The following is a 16,080-nucleotide window of genomic DNA, read 5'->3' as shown; positions in this document are numbered from 1 at the left end:
TGTGATATGAAAGTAATAAAAACTTGAATGAATACAAAAGACTACAATGTCTTTTTGTACTGCTACTTGCCTGAAAAAAAAACCCCAACAAGTCAGTCATGAAAGTAACGAATGTTAGTGGATTGTCTGTTAGAAAACACAAAATTGGTTACATCTGTTTTGCATACATCTGTGTGTCCATTTCACACAGCCAAGTCCTCCAAGGAATCTGTGTGCCTCAGAGTTCCTTGTCACACATAATGACAATCCTCCAAGAGGGCAAGAGACATGTCTTTATATAAAGAACCACAAGATAAACGTTTGTTTCCTTGAAAAACTGGAAATATGTAAATAGACAATTTGTCTAGCCAGTGCCTGCGTGATCAGTATTCTTAATTTTAACTTTTCTCAAACAGCTAGAATCAGAACAGTTCTGTATCTTGACAGATTTGTGGCACAAAAGCTATGTATTCCAGATAGCATAAAAAGCATCGAACATAAGTTTGCGGTGCCCAGGTGTTTTCCTTAATGTAAGTATGTTAAAAGGCACACTGTTAGGCCTTACACACACACACACAGCCCTTCATGGAACAACAGACTGGTTTTTGGTAATGGAAAAATAGTACATTTTCTGAACATAATTTTCATGCAAGATGTAGAAGCAGAACTTGTTCCGATTCACACGTCTTGTCATATTTGATAGAGAAGAACAAATGCTTTTTGCAACCACTGTGCTCAGGGACATTTCAAGCAGTCTGATCTAACACTTTGTCTATGTGCAGGTAGCAAGAGAGGAAAGTAAGTTACTGGAATCCTCAAGCTCAGAAGTGGTGTTTCAGACTTCAACATACTTCACGGCAATCTTACCATCAAGAGCACAACCGGAGTATCACTTGGAAAGAGACAACACAGACAGGGTAACAGTGGAGGGAGAGCCTTAGGCACAAGGAAGTGAGGCAAACAACATGTCTTTGGTCATCAGAAACATGGTCTAGCCATATATTCAGAGAGCTGACACAGTTAGCAACCAGTGTTTGAGGAAGGTGCTTACAACCCTAAGGTGAACAGTCAAGGAATATCTATCCATGAAGGAAGGCTTCTTAACTAGAAGAAAGCTAAAATAATTTAAGTGATAGACACCAGTATATCCTTTAACTACAAACTGGAACTTCAGACTGATTTCTTCTTCCCAAGTTGCTCATTTCTCTTCAGCGACTCCTGCATACTAGAAAGATTTTGTATTAGAGAATGAAAGTATTCACATACCATAATAAAAAAAGAAATCAGAGAGAAAGAAAATAGGGAAGTATACCCCGTTCTCAAATTTGACATAAATTGACAGAGGGCTCAAGTTGCCTTTCTACCTAACTCATTATGCACTTGTCTAAACAAAGGGTTCCTATCTGCCCTTCTTTCCCCCCCCACCCCACCCCTCCACACAACATTTCATGTCAAGTCATATGCTTCTAGATCACTAATTTTGCATTAGCATTTTCAGATGCAGTGAGGCACCTAAGTGAGGTTCCCAAAGGCAGCATCATCAGCTTTGGTTGCATATACAGTGTCACCTGGAAGCACTGGGTATGTACAAGCTTTATCATTCTTCTAAGAGATGGCACAGCCACCACAATATGCCCTTGTGCTAAAAAAACTACTCAATTTCACACTTAGGAGTAGGGATAGGAATAGAAGATTAAAGCCTACTGTAGACCCTTCTAACTCCACCCACCTTACTACCCCCCCAGCTATGGATTTTATTCTCTGTGAAAACTAAGTGTTAAACTGAGTCCACTCAGTAAATCCTAGGCCTTTTTCTTGAGTAGGCATTGTTAATTTTAAAGCTGCTGACATGTAAGTGGCTGGATAATGACAGTTCCCTTTTAATAGTCTCTCCATCCAACCAAGTGTCATCCTGATTAAGAGAACATATAAAAGGAAATAAAATTCCATACTGTACTCAAAGCTGTATCATTTCGCTACTTTTACAGGGATATTTCCAGAAGCTCTGTTGACCCTACAGCACTCCTATATAAGTCAGAGGTATAGCACCCCTTTGACTTCAAAACAGAAGCCATGTTAAATTGATTCCTAGAACTCCAGAGATTACAGATACAGTTCAACACTATTGAAAAAACGCCGGTGAAAACTTGATGCCAAAATGCTGGTCAAATGAATGGTCTAAATAAAGACTAGCTATTATACTAATTAAAAAGTGATTAGGACACCATCAATACTATGTCACCTCCCTTCTGAAATTGAGATGGACAGCTTCAGTACTTAAGCAAAAAAAAATTTCAGAACAGGACTGAATCTCATAAGAAGCTCTTAAAGAAGCTCTCCGAAAGTGGAGAGGAAAGTAAATATACTTTTGAAAGGACAGCTGTAGTTTTAGGAAAGGGTATAGATCAGGGTTACACTGGTTTTCTTCCCACATTTGCAGTCTGTGCATTCTTAACAGGTGAGCTTGACTAAAAATCTAGTCTGTTCTAAAACAAAATAAGACCACTCAACTTACTCAGGATCTCAGCCAATCTTGATTTATTCATTGATACTATTGCCAGTAAAAGCTGTGGACCTTCTAGGTTTGAGGTTGATCAAGTTTATTCATTGAACATGTTCTCTTCCCAAAAGAGGGTGATTATTGCAACTACGCTTTAATGGCCCTCTAGTTTAATCACAGTAGTTGGATCAATTACCTGCAAAAGGCTAAGACTTGTACCAAGGCAAATGGCATTTTTCCATTTCACAGGGACCAGAGCTGTTTTGCAATGCCCAGTTCTAGTGTGAAAGCACTCATTAATAAAGCTTGTGTGACAAAACCACACTGGGACAAGACTGCACGTGCAGAGGGGTCACGCAAAGTTCTTCCCTAGAAATACAGAACATTAGAAGTTTAAAGGCCTCTTAAATAGCTGATTTCACACTTGCAGCCTGTAGATACAAACAAGATCATTTGCATCAAATTGTAGCAAAACCCAAGCCTGTATTAAAGTCCCTAGAAAATATCGCAGAAAAAGGTTTCAGCTTAATACAACCACATTTTAGCTTGATGCCACCACATTTGGCAAGGAGAATACTGCTCATTTTTTTTTCTCCTCATTAGCAAGATCAGTAAAGCATCACTACTTACACTGATCCTTATTACCTCACTGAATAGCTGCCCCTACCTTCTCACCTTCCAGCATATAAGGAGCAAGCAGGTTAAAAGGGTGCCCGCTCTAATGGTGTCATTAATTGACCTTTGATACAACTGTAGCTACTAGTACTGGAAATAAAAGAGATTATTGTTTGCAAAATTTAAGATCAGAGCCCTATAATCCTTATTCATGTAAGTCTTATTAGTTTATAATGAAACTAACTGCATCAGCAAAAACAATTTAAAGAGGATGAAGTACAAAAAGAACTGGTTGCCAAGAACAAGTTGTAATCACCCACAGATACCCAGGGGTAGCTCTCAGTAACTCAATTGGCCTTAATGGAGTTTTGTTGGATTTGCATTAATAAAGCAAAGAGCAGGGGTTAGTCCCAAAAATCTCTTAGAACAGCTAAAAGTAATTTAGAAATACACAATGGCAACAAAGATGATAAAGTACTTCACATCCAATATCTAGTAGAGATCGCAACTGAAACTTCCTCAGTTCAGTCTACACTAGGTTTTAAGACATACATGCACATTGAGCAAAGTTTGATGGGATTACTTTCCCAGAAAACAAAGAAATCCAGACTGAGACAAAACCTTGGGGGAATTTGGCATGGCTAGCTTGAATTTGCTTTCATCAACAGCATTACTGGCCTTTGACACAGCACACAGAATTTTTATAGTCTCTTACATGCTTATAAAGTAACTTTAGAACCACAGATTTTCATGGAGGGAGGTAGAGATCTCATTTGGTGAAACAATAGCAGACCATTTGTCCAACACTTCGAAATGACACAAGATGCTGCAGAGACTAAAATTAATCTGCTTAAGAAAGGTAGTTAACAAGTTAATCCAGGTGATATTTATTAAACATGATGGCGCAGATGCTTCGGAAGTCCTTGAACATCAATTCCGAGAAGCTAGGAGCATTAATATGAAAATCATTACTTCACTTAAACCCTCAAGTGTCCTGTCTTCTTTAAGAAAGCAGGATTTGCCACAGCTGCTTTCTAGACTGATCAAAGTGACTGGAGGTAGCCATTCCCAAGGTGCAGAGGTCAGGTTAAATTCCACTGGGAGTGCCCATCCTCTGAATCCCATCACATGCTTTTAAATGAATGAGATAGTATTTCCCAGCCTTTTCCTTACAATGAGGTACCTTAGGGCAATGTTTTCTTCAAACCAAAAGTGAATTAGAGCAAAAGGACTCTCTAAATATGAAAAATCTAGTATCTGGATGACACAGAACAGAGGGAGCAGTGGAAACAATTTCCTTTTCCTCTAGTCCTTATTTCAAGCCACCCACTTCCTAGCTCTGCAAACACCACGTTTAAGACATTCTCGCCCTCATTTTCTCTACAAAACCCAGCAGCTTCACAGTCTAAATCTGTGCCAACCTTGAAGTAAAACTGTTTCCCTGCTTCTTTCCAGAAGGTGCAGGCACTGTGGGAGCGCACAAGTTCAGGCCCTGTTGAAGCGAAACACTCCCCTCAGCTGTATACCCAATACAACCAGACTATGCATATGCACATGAGGTATTTCTACCACCTCCCACAGAGCTGTGAGTCCTTTTATAGGAGGCAGTTGAAATAAGTCTCCAACTGCAAAACAAGCATGAAATACTAGTGATCAAAAGTTTTGAGCTGTTTTAAGGAGGAAGGGCTCTGCCAAGTATCAGCCTGTTATCTAAAAGATGTTTATGCATGGAAGAGACAGTCCAGCCTGAAATGCAGTCAGCTCAAACAGCTTTACAATTCTTTTGTTTAATAGCCTAAACAAGGATAGACATGTTGCTCCAAGAAATTCAGAAAGGTATTTTTGCCTTCAAATGTTGGTTGTGCAATCCCCTAGCTCTTCCAGTCAACTCCCAGTTGTTCTGAGTCCTCAAAGGAAAAGCAGGGGGTTTCACATTCTTTAAATGATCAGAGCTGAATCATTGCCGCTGCTCCAGGTAAGCGGAACAGATGAAGGAATAAGCAATGAGATGCTTACAATTCTGCCAGACAGTTCACTGCAAAGCCTGACATGACTTTGTTCCAATGTGTATCGTTGCCAAGATAATTTTTCATTCCCTGCTTTAACAGATGACAATCAGTTTAAGAAAAAAACAAGCTGAAAAGCTATTAAAGACTTCTGCTGGTTTTAATTACTCTATTCTACGCTCTACAAAAAGCATAAAGGAAATACAGTGATACTTTGTCTCAGCCTACTTGCAGAAGGATAATGATATGCTACTTTGTGCCCTATTACCATCCCAGAAATAATGAAGGCAATAAAATAATGAAACCAATCAAAGATATGGCCAAGGGCAAGGAGCACAGTGACAACAGGGTCTCAGTTGAATTCTGTGCAGCTTTGAAAGCTGATATATTGCTGACAGCATATTATATGTGGAAAATATGGAACTGCAAGTGGAAATTTTTCTTCTGTGAAGATCTAATATTGCTCAGTAGTGACATCCTTTCATCCTAATCTTCTACCTGAAGACAAAAGGGAACCCCAGAACTAGAGATACATATTTAAATCTTGGCTCTCTGATACCTAGCGGCCTTAGATTTAGCTCAAACTCTGCTGGAAAATTCCACATTACCTCTCTACTGATACTAATGGATACTATATCTGTGCGTAGATACATGTAAACAGAAGCACTGTAGAATTATACAAGAGAAGGAAATTGCTTTTTATTAGAGAAACACTGCTTGAAAGCCTGCTATAACAGAAGAGTTAACATCAGAAAACCACTCTCAAATGAAATACTGGTTTTTGCAAGCATGCAATTTTTTAAAAAGTTGTGTAATTGTGTAGACTATAAATATAAGTTTAGAAATAACAGTCAAATGCAGCTTACCTTGTAGTAAAAAAACCCTCTAATAATCACTTATGCATAGTCAGCATTTCATTAAAATGCTGCACTGAGCTTTGTTTTTTCAGATATTTCAGGGAAGTTTTTGAACATGAATTTACTTTAAGTGAACAGTTCAGAGCACTGAACTATAAGCAACTCCAATTTATTTGCATTGGCACTGACAGAAGTGAGGCAGAATGAGCACATAGTTTTGAAAGTTTATTTGCATCACATTTAAGGAAACATATCCAAACAGAAGTCAGAAAGCCATGATAAATAAAAAGAGAAGTTATGGAAAAGAAAAGCAAAGACCTCTTTTTCCTAGACAAATGTTTCATCAGCAGGAGTCCCATTATTTGTTATAACAATGTTTAACTTGTAATGACTCTGAAGAAGACTAATAACAGACTGGTAGGAACAGATGGAGTGGTGCTGTTAATTATAGGCACTTAGCTGCATCAGACCCCCATGAGTTATTACTAACATTTCCCACTAGGGAGGAGAATCACTCGCTTTTAAGTGGTATGTTGCTTACTAAGCTGGGAGCATTAGCAGTCAGGATTGTACCAATCAGTACTGACAAAATAAAACTCTGCTGCAAATAAAATATGTAAATATTCCCTGAATAGCCCCCGCACTATTTTTTTTCCTAATCACATCTAAATATAAAAGTTCTTCCACAAAGACTTAAATTCAGGTCTCACTAATTAAGTCTCCCTACCACTCAGCTGAAGTTTTCTAAGCATCTGACTAGCAAGAAGATAAAATGAAATAAAGGAAAATCACCCTAGCATGTACGATAGAAGGTATGCAGACCTCCTGAACTGAGCGAAGCCAAGAACCTGCAAAGTGATTCACCACAGAAACAGATTATTCAGTCAGGGTATTGTTCCAGAGCACATGAACACACCCTTTCCAATTACACAACTCAAACGTCGCCTTTAAGCTTTCCGAGTTTCTTGCTGCATCCCTACCTCCAAACAGGAAACCACCTCCCTTCTACTTCGTCAGGAAAGTGTCTGGAGGTTACTAAATCCATCTGCTTCTTAGGCATAAACAGCGTTTTGCCATGTTACATATTCAACAAGAAGCTACTCCTATTTGTAAGGATCACCATACAAAGACAACACAGCCTTTTCCTTTTGCAAATGCTTATAAAGTCTACAATCGGATGCCACTGTAGGCATTGCAGAAAACATTTCTGAGGGGACATGAATTCAACATACCCTTTAAAAAAAAGCATGGAACAAATCCACTGACTATCTGCAAGGCAAATGAACACATCAGAAAAAAAAGAAGTCCCATATTCAAAGAGTCTGATGACATACTTTATTTGAAAAATTAGTATGCAGCTTTTGAAGCTTTAAGCAGTGCCTTCATAAACATTAGTGACTGGAAAATTTAGACCATTAAAGAATCCTATATTCTGATGTTTAGTTACACAGTAGAAAACTGGAATGAAATTTGTCTGTGAGTTTTCCATGGACAATTAACTCATTTGTAGTGTACTTATTAGCTAATAGGACTTAGTCATAAAGGTCAAGGGGAAGAAGATGGCTTTTACAACTACTGTGAAAGCAGATACTAAGAAATGTATTGGAAAGAAAGAATAAAAAGCAGAGTTTGGGGTGTTAGTCCACAGAACAGCTGTACAAAAAAGCACACACTGTATAAAAACTAATTACAGATTGCATGACAGATGACATGCACAACAACGACAGGCAAACACTGAAACACAACAAGTTCCTTCCGAATGAGGGAGAAATACTTTACCTTGAGGATGACAGAGCACTGGGACAGGCTGCCCAGAGAGGTTGTGGGGTCTCCTTCTCTGGAGACATTTAAAATCCACCTTGACATGACTCTGCAACCGGCTCCAGGAGAACCTGCTTTAGCAGGGGGCTGGACTGGGTGATCTCCAGAGGTCCCTTCAACCCTGACCATTCTGTGTGACTCTGACATCAGAACTACTTGCATGCTAAGGAGACACCATGCAAGTCATCTTTTCTTGGAGGTTACTATTCTAGTTGAAGAGCACTCCAGTCTGCAGGGCTTGCATGTACATAAACAGGCATCAAAAGTTACATATACATTTGATCTGCCCGAGCCTGTGATTGCATAAAGCCTATCAATTTTCTCAACAGAGAACTTCAGTGGAAAGTACAAACAGGGGTTACGATCAGCTGACAGCCTAACTGTGGGTAGAAGTTTTAACAGATCTCAGCCTATATGTAAATAGGCAACACCTCACCTTCTTACAGGCCTTGATCACATACATCAAGCAAGCAAAAGCTTCCTGTCAATTTCAATGGAAGCTGCTTATATGAAATTCAAGACTTTAATAAATTCCTCCCTCCTCTTCCCAGGGTATTTTCCATGATCTTCCAAATCATTCTTAATGTAGCAATGAACAAATTCACTCCCCACTGATACTTAGGGTATGACCTATGCCATACATCTAATAATGAAATGCACACATTTGCCAAGGAAAGAGTAGTTGTATTTAATTACATCTTTTGTCACTCAGGAGATTAAAAAACAAAACACTCACACTTTATGTTAAGCTAGTTTTGATATTAGGACAGTTGCTGAAAAAGAAAATTTTCTCTGGTACCCCATTTACAATTTCTGGTTAAAAAGCCTGAAGAATCCCATCTATTTAATACTTACATTCAAACCTGAGGACCCAACATCCAGTCAGAACAGCCATCATACACTTGAAAGTACTTGGCATCGGAACATCAGGGATAACAAGATGAGTTACTAGGAGAAAGATTACATCAGTAGAACTAAAAGCACATAAAATCAGAACCATGCCTGGCTAAGAAGCAATCAATCACCATTTAAAGAATAAACAGACTACAGTAATTTATTAACCACTCTTGCCAGCACAAGTATGTGATTTTTGAGACCAAGATGTAAGTAGAAGCACTATTAGAAATTTGGTGGGTTTCAACACAGTAGCTGTGAAAAAGGGAAGTCACGTTTTTATAGTTTCTAAGCTAACACTTAAATCTTCAGAGGCGGCTCTGGTTTATGGGACTATTTTTTTTTCCCAATCCTTTTAAAGTTAAATATAACTAACAGGAATCTTACTATGGGATCTCACTGCTTTAACACAAAGCTAACAAAACTCAACTCACTATTCTGGAGTAGTAATCAGAATGTGAAAGATTGTAAGAAAATTACCTTAGCATTTATTTCACAAGCAGGAAAAGCAGCACTCCAAAGAAAAACTAATAGAGGGGATTAAGACAATGTTCCCCTCCTCAAAAGGGAACAAACTCCCAGCTGCCACCCTGGTACCATAATTTGGCTCCATCATCTTAATGAAGAATGAGGAAGACGACATGCGAGAAGAATTTCGTCAACTTCTAGTCAATGACATGGTCTTTCTAAAGGCACCTCTGCCTAAGATTCACTTCTGAAAGATATAAACCTTACAGGATGTCTCATGTGAGCAGACACCTTAAAGTTAGTAAAGGTGTAGAGAGAAGAGGTCTTTGAGGAGAACTTAGGGATTTTTAAACAACAGATAATATACTGTTGAGCTGTGGCTCCACCGGAAGTCTCCTGCCTCAGTAACCAGGCAGGCTTTTTATGTGCTTACATGGAACACACCACCATTCTACTACAGCTATAATTCAATGATTTCAGAAATTGCACTTACTAGCAATGATAAAAAACCCTGTTGCAGCTGGTATCTTAAAATGCAGAACTGTAGTTACTTATATTTGGACAGAGACATTTCAACAAGACTACATACCTCTGCTATTAAATTCATTACACCTTTGAGCCTTCAGAACTGTTGTTAGTTTGTTCAGCAGTTTCTGTTGCTCTGAACTAAGACTGCTCCCCAATATACCAAGAGGTCCATCCCTTGGCTGGCTGGGGCTCAGTGCCTGCATGAACAGAAAATCCTACAATAAGCTGAATGCTTAGAAAGCATGAAGAAACAGCTAACTTGTTTGACAGCTTCATTTACTAAGAATAAATATTTTGAAAAACAGTTCATGGCAAGCTTAGTGGACAGGGTCCATAGATAAAACTCTATATAACAAACTAGCTCTCAAGGGAAAAAAAGCTTGACAGAGGTACTTGTGCCTCATTTTTTCTTCTTCTTTGCCTTTTTATTATAGCCACTGGTGTGCATGCATATAGCTGGTTGAACTCTGTGTAAACAGCCTGACTGACTGCAGTGTTGAAGGAGGAAAGGATTTCCAACAAAGCAGTAAAGCCTCCTTCTTCTAGTGAAGTATTACCAACAGATAAGCTACTAATATGTTGGGTAACCTACATAATTAATACCTGCATTTACTTTTACTAAAGAGTCCCTAATACACTGCCCTGTAAAGTAATGAATGCTGCAATTTTTTTATGCAGATACTACAAAAAAAAGTAAGAGGAGCTGCTTGTGCAAGATTTATGCTAACAAGGATGTGGTATTTCAGCTCCCTGGTCTTTGTAAGTATTCCCAGATTCCATAGTACAGACATACCTTTAAGACTCAGTTACCCTAATGCCTCAGGCTTTGGATGGAGTCATCCACATGAGCTGGTCGCATCCATTGGCACACACTCATCCCCAAAGCAAATGCAAATACCAAGTGTTTTGTTTACAACAGAAGAGCTGCATCTTACATTTGCTACAGGTAGGAGGAAGAGTCATATCCTTGCTAGTTTAGCTGCAATAGTTTACTTTTGGCCAATGGGTATCATATTACCTCAATGAGAAGGGATCATAACAGGCTGTATACCCTGGAGTAGACCAGAACTGCTTGTATAAGCTAGGTCAGTTTAGTCATCATTCATTAGGAAGCACAAAGCATTTCATAATGCAGTAACTTTCCAAGTCTGAATTAACCTGATTTTGGTCACAAGTTCTGAGAAGTCTTTGGGAAGAAGAGGGGAAAACCAAAAACCCCAGAACAATCATCCAAAAGCTGTTTTCAGCTGCTGAGCTGGTGGTATCTTCATTATTGGACACAGGATGATACTGGAGCAGTCTTTTAAAGGCACACAAGAAGCACTTGGAGCAAAAACTGCTGCTGCTTTCAGCCAGTTTGGCAAGTAGAGCAAATTTAAATATGCAGAAAAACAACAACAATAGCAAAGTTCAATCAACAATACTTCAAGAATAACACAGTATTTATTCTCCTATAATAAAAGCACATTACAAGAAACATCCTTTGTTTTCCCAGATAAAGCTATAACACAGAATATCATAGCTTTTAAGCGTCCCACATATATTCTAGAAATATTGTGCAAGTTAAGTTTCCCAGCCTATTTTAAATCTCCCTGTAAAGGCAGGTGATGTACTGTACTTTGGTTCAAGCCTTCAATACTTACAGGATGAACTAGTCTTTTAATAAGCAAAACAAAAACAACACACACTTACCTCAGAGGGCTGCTTAAGTGAAAATGATTCATTTTTCACTGGTAACATTAGCACAGACTTCATCTTTTCACTTTCTGCATAGTCCACAGGCCGTAGACCAAATATATTACTGGCAAAACAAGCACAGATGGGTTTAAGTAAATAAAATGTGACTTGATTCTTAACTAACTGGGCACATTAGCTGGGTAGCTTTCCCTCCCACTTTCTTATTAATATGTAATTTCAGCTAAAAACCACAAAGCTTCAAGTAAGAACTGCATCCAAGACAGATGGATACCGAATTACAAGCTGCTGCATTCAGCTGAGGAGTAAGGGATGTTCAGAGCAGAATGTTCAGTTAAATAAACAGAATCCTTGTTAAACTGTTTCAAGATGCACGTTGATATCCTTCACAAGACCCAGAAATTTCAGCTTTAATCCTTCATTGCAGTCATATTACCAAGAAACTTATTTTTGGCTTACCCATTTGCCATAAAAGACATGACATACTGTGTTAAACATCAGAACCTGATGTGGTTATGCTTTTATGGGAAAAGCTGTCTGCTTCCTACTTGGGAACAGTGGCTCCCTCGCACTTCCAAAATTTGAGTACACATCTCATTTTCCCCTCAGCGTGCTGTTCCACAGAACACATTATAGCCAATTCATTCAGATTCTAGTTGGTTTGCCAATTTTGTTGAACACTATTCATCCTATGTGGCACCTCATAGTTATTAGATATGCTTCGAGACCCATTTCCTCCCTCATTCTTTCAGCGTTACTCAGACAGACACGATTTGCTATAAACACAACAGCAGGCACAGCCATGGCTTCTATCACTTCCTCACACAGCTTTGCAGCTGCAGGACAGTAGCGTGTGCAGGAAAGCTTGAAACCGCAGAACAGGTATAATTGCCATTAACAAACACGATCCTCTGCCAGTACTCTTGGGAAATATTCTGCTTGCTTTGCCCTTTGCAAGAATAATGGCCATTCCAGCCAATCCTCTTCTCCCCACATCACGTAGCTCTGGCTCTCAAAAGGCATAATAAGAGCTCGTTATGAAGGGGAAGCTTGTCACTGAGAACAAAGCCCTGACTCAGTATCTGAAATCCAGCAAGCTTAGTCATCAATGAAACATTTAAAGAGGTCAAAAACCTCCTCATCTTCAAAGTGCCGTCTCTTAGTTTGCCACACATTTCTGTGCAGAGTACGAATCTAGGAAGCTTTACAGGGAATTCCACATAAGGCCATAACCCAATCCAGCCCAAAGAGAAGCTCACATCATTAAGTCTTCACTCAGACTTAACCAGGAGGCTTTGGCCAGTGCAAAGCTGAAAGACGCATCTGACCTTAGCACCTTTCTATGCTACTGACTGAGCACTGCTCACCAAATAGCCTCTTGGGAAAACAACAATCCTCAGAGCCCCACAGAGAAGATTCTGGGGTGGCATTTTACAGTTGTTAGTTTTACAATATTACCAACTCCAAGCTCTTCTCTGTTACTAATGAGCGGAGAGCTAGCATAATACAAATTCTGCAGACTATAATTGGTTAAATCTCAGCCCAGTCCTGGGAGTTGCAGCCCATTAAATACTGTCATGATGTTCCTGCTTTGTCATGCATCATCAGGGTAGCTCTTGCCCTTTCCTGAAATAAGGGCCATATTTGACTCAAACAGCTGCAGGATAGAGCTCCTTTGAAAAATGTATCGGGCAGCGGGGCAGGGGAAAGAATATATATATTAGCACATACAGGAAAAATCACCTTTTGACTAGATGGCTGACCTTTTACTGTGAACGAAACAGGGGGAAGAAATCACTGCATATTGATAGCAGAAGTTTGGGAGTGTTTCCCCCTTCCAAGTCACAGTAAGATCCTTGACTACTGAAAAAAACATCATGAATGTTTACCATAGATAAATATATAGGCCACCACAGTTAAATAAAGAACATTTTTTGCCAATTAAACTGTACAAATAAAAGCTCCAGCTACTCCCTCTGTATTGACTTAATTTTTTTTCTATATTTTTAAGATAATTTCAGTCACTTCTTACCAGAGTATTGCAAAATGCTGTCCCATCATTATGCAGCATTGATTGAATGGCTATTCACAGGATGTTAAGGTGCTGTAGTTAAAGTAAATCATAACAAACTTGGGAGTTGAAGTCTGATAAAAGGAACACCAGCCCAAGGGATGGCTTTAAGAGTTTTGACTATTTGCAACAAAGCAGCTTGAGCTTAAGGAAAGCGAGGAAAAAGTAGCTGAAACAGGAGAAAAGAGGGTTCACAAAGTAAAACCTAACACATGGAATACATTCTAACAACGGGTCTTGAGTATGATATTATTGTAATTTACACATCCCTTTCAAAGAACAAGGGCTAAAAGCAGATTTGTTCTTTTTAGTTAGCACCCACTAACCATCCAAAAAGTAAGTAATCATGATCAGAAAGATCATGCCTTGCCCAGTCTCCACTGGGCTGGTACACTTCTCAGAGCAGTTACTAGGGGAACAGTTTTTAACATTTAGGAATGTATATTATTTTTAACCCTATGATCAGGGATCAAGGACCAGATCTATGCAGCCACAAGGGCATCACTAAGGTACAGGAATGGGAAACAGAAGGTTTTGTCTTTATTCAGCTAAGCTGAACAACAGAAATCATCCGCCTTATTCAGAGTAAGAAATTATTTTGACCCCATTCGCAAAAACCAAAAAACAAATAAGGGAGACATGCACATTAAGTCCACTCTAACACACACATACAGCATTTTAAAAAAAAAGTCTATAACTGTTTGTGTGCTCTTACTCTATAGGTCTGGGTTTGTTAAAATGGGTCCAATGCACATGGCTGCTTTACAGAAGGAAGACACAATTGTTTCTACAAGAGAGAAGTAAGTGTCTCTGGTGCTTGAGCTAAAATACAAGGTCTTTAAGGCATACTTCTTTCTACCAGAATGAGAGTGGGCTTTTTGCAAGCTGTTTTAAACATTCAAGAGTCAGATGTATCCTTTGATACAAGCAATCTCCTATTAGTCAGTCATCAAGGTACTGAATAGTCGGTAGAGGGCTATTACGGCTAGAACAAACTCCAATCAAAGAGCAGGATGACTGTGCTGAGAACAAAGATGAGCCCAATGAAGAGCAACTCAATGTAATCTGCTATGACTTTACATGAGACGACAGATGATATCTTAAGGACTGACATCAAAATAATTGCTTATGAAAACCTTTAGAAATGAGATTCAGTTTATGGTGCAACACCATTGAAGTCTTCAGCACGAAGACAACAGAACTAACTGCTGTAGTCAAAAAGAAACTTAACAGCTACCTTCTAAATGTGTCATTAAACTTTCAGGAAGTAAGTGTCCAGAGGAGAAGATAAATAGGGAGACACATCCCTGCCTATTCTTTCAAAGCCACAAACTTGCGCAGCTTCCGATACAAGCTAATGACGACTATATACTACTTTGTAATCAGGAGTTTTAACTTCTGGTATCAAAATGGAGCAGCTTACTTCCTGTTCCACAGCTGAGCATAAATCAAGTTTTACCCCACCCCACAAAAGAGTTCAGTTTTGAATGGAAATCTCACAACCAGGTGCTAGTGCAGTAGTGTAACTACCAATTTGCATGTGGAAGTCAGCACTTGTATTTTGAGACTATGGTAAGCAGAAATCTTTCTTGAACCTGACAGAAGAAAGAAAATTTAGTCTGTGTAGCCAGAAAGACCATCTTAGATATCCAAACAAGGCCAGGGTTTTAATTAACCTACTGTCAGCAGGAAGTTAAGCATACTGTCTTGCACTTAAGACAGCAACATCCTGCACTTTCTTCACTTATAAAAGCAGACAAAATTATGACAGTGTCATGGGTCTAATACCTCCTGGAATTAACCACAGGTTCTAACAGTTTTTGCCACTATGCTCTTTGAAACAGAGGACCACAGTCTATCCCTAAGCATTCCCACAGGCCGGTTCAGAATCAAACTCAAAACTACTCAAAACCAACTAATATCTAAAAAAATGGGGCAACAAAACAATTTTTACTAATGCTAAACTTATTGTGCATGAAAAACTGGAAAGATAGCCCATTTGATGAAAGCATTTAGGAAGTACTGTGAAATTGCAAATGCACAGATCTAATTTTTCAAATCACTTAGCTTGCTGTGAAGCAAGGAAAAAAAGACAATTCAAGAGAGTGAGCACTTGAAAAAAGCTATAAAACAAAAATTAGCTATGTGTAGGAGATTAACTTAAGAAATTAACTAGACCAACAGGACAATTAATAGGTCCACTGGTCCATATAATATTTTTCATTTGTAGTTCATATCTTTCTCAGTCACTGAAAACTTCAAATGACAAGAAGTGCCACAACTATTAAATCTTACAGATTGGCAAAATTTTGGGTTTTGCCAAGGAATACTGAAATCCAAGGATTGCTTTCTGGCAAAAGAGGTAGTTCCCACCTGTATTCATTTGGTCCAAAATACATGTCGTTGCTTCATATTACATACAGTTACTTCTGAATGCACTATGCATTAACATGCATGGAGAAAAAACTAGCCTGAAAGACTCACTTGGAATGAGACATATTTGATGGGTCTGTGAACCTGATGATCTAAATCTGAAACTGCAAAGTCTCAGCTCTCTGATGGCTAGGGTTATGCTAATCCCTGTCCACCTCATGAATTGAGATCCCTTAGAAAGCGGCTGTATTTGCTCCCAGACATATCCTACCT

General features: G+C 38.9%; 1 protein-coding gene across 2 annotated transcripts in view; it reads right to left on the bottom strand.

The window, feature by feature from the left end:
• Positions 1–16,080, bottom strand: part of BARD1 (BRCA1 associated RING domain 1) — a 44,863-nt gene that overhangs the window by 4,017 nt on the left and 24,766 nt on the right. For both annotated transcript variants that reach the window (XM_080399849.1, XM_080399850.1), the window contains 3 exons: positions 11,361–11,469; positions 9,730–9,865; positions 8,634–8,726 (listed from right to left, as the gene is read on the bottom strand). In XM_080399849.1, coding sequence (XP_080255975.1) covers positions 8,634–8,726; positions 9,730–9,865; positions 11,361–11,469 — 338 coding nt within the window. The remainder of the gene's footprint in view (positions 1–8,633; positions 8,727–9,729; positions 9,866–11,360; positions 11,470–16,080) is intronic.

This window comes from Falco punctatus (assembly GCF_963210335.1).
Source record: "Falco punctatus genome assembly, chromosome: 8".
Lineage (NCBI taxonomy): Eukaryota > Metazoa > Chordata > Aves > Falconiformes > Falconidae > Falco > Falco punctatus.
The sequence above is the reverse complement of the archived record's forward strand: the minus strand, read 5'-3'. Positions and strand labels throughout refer to the sequence as shown.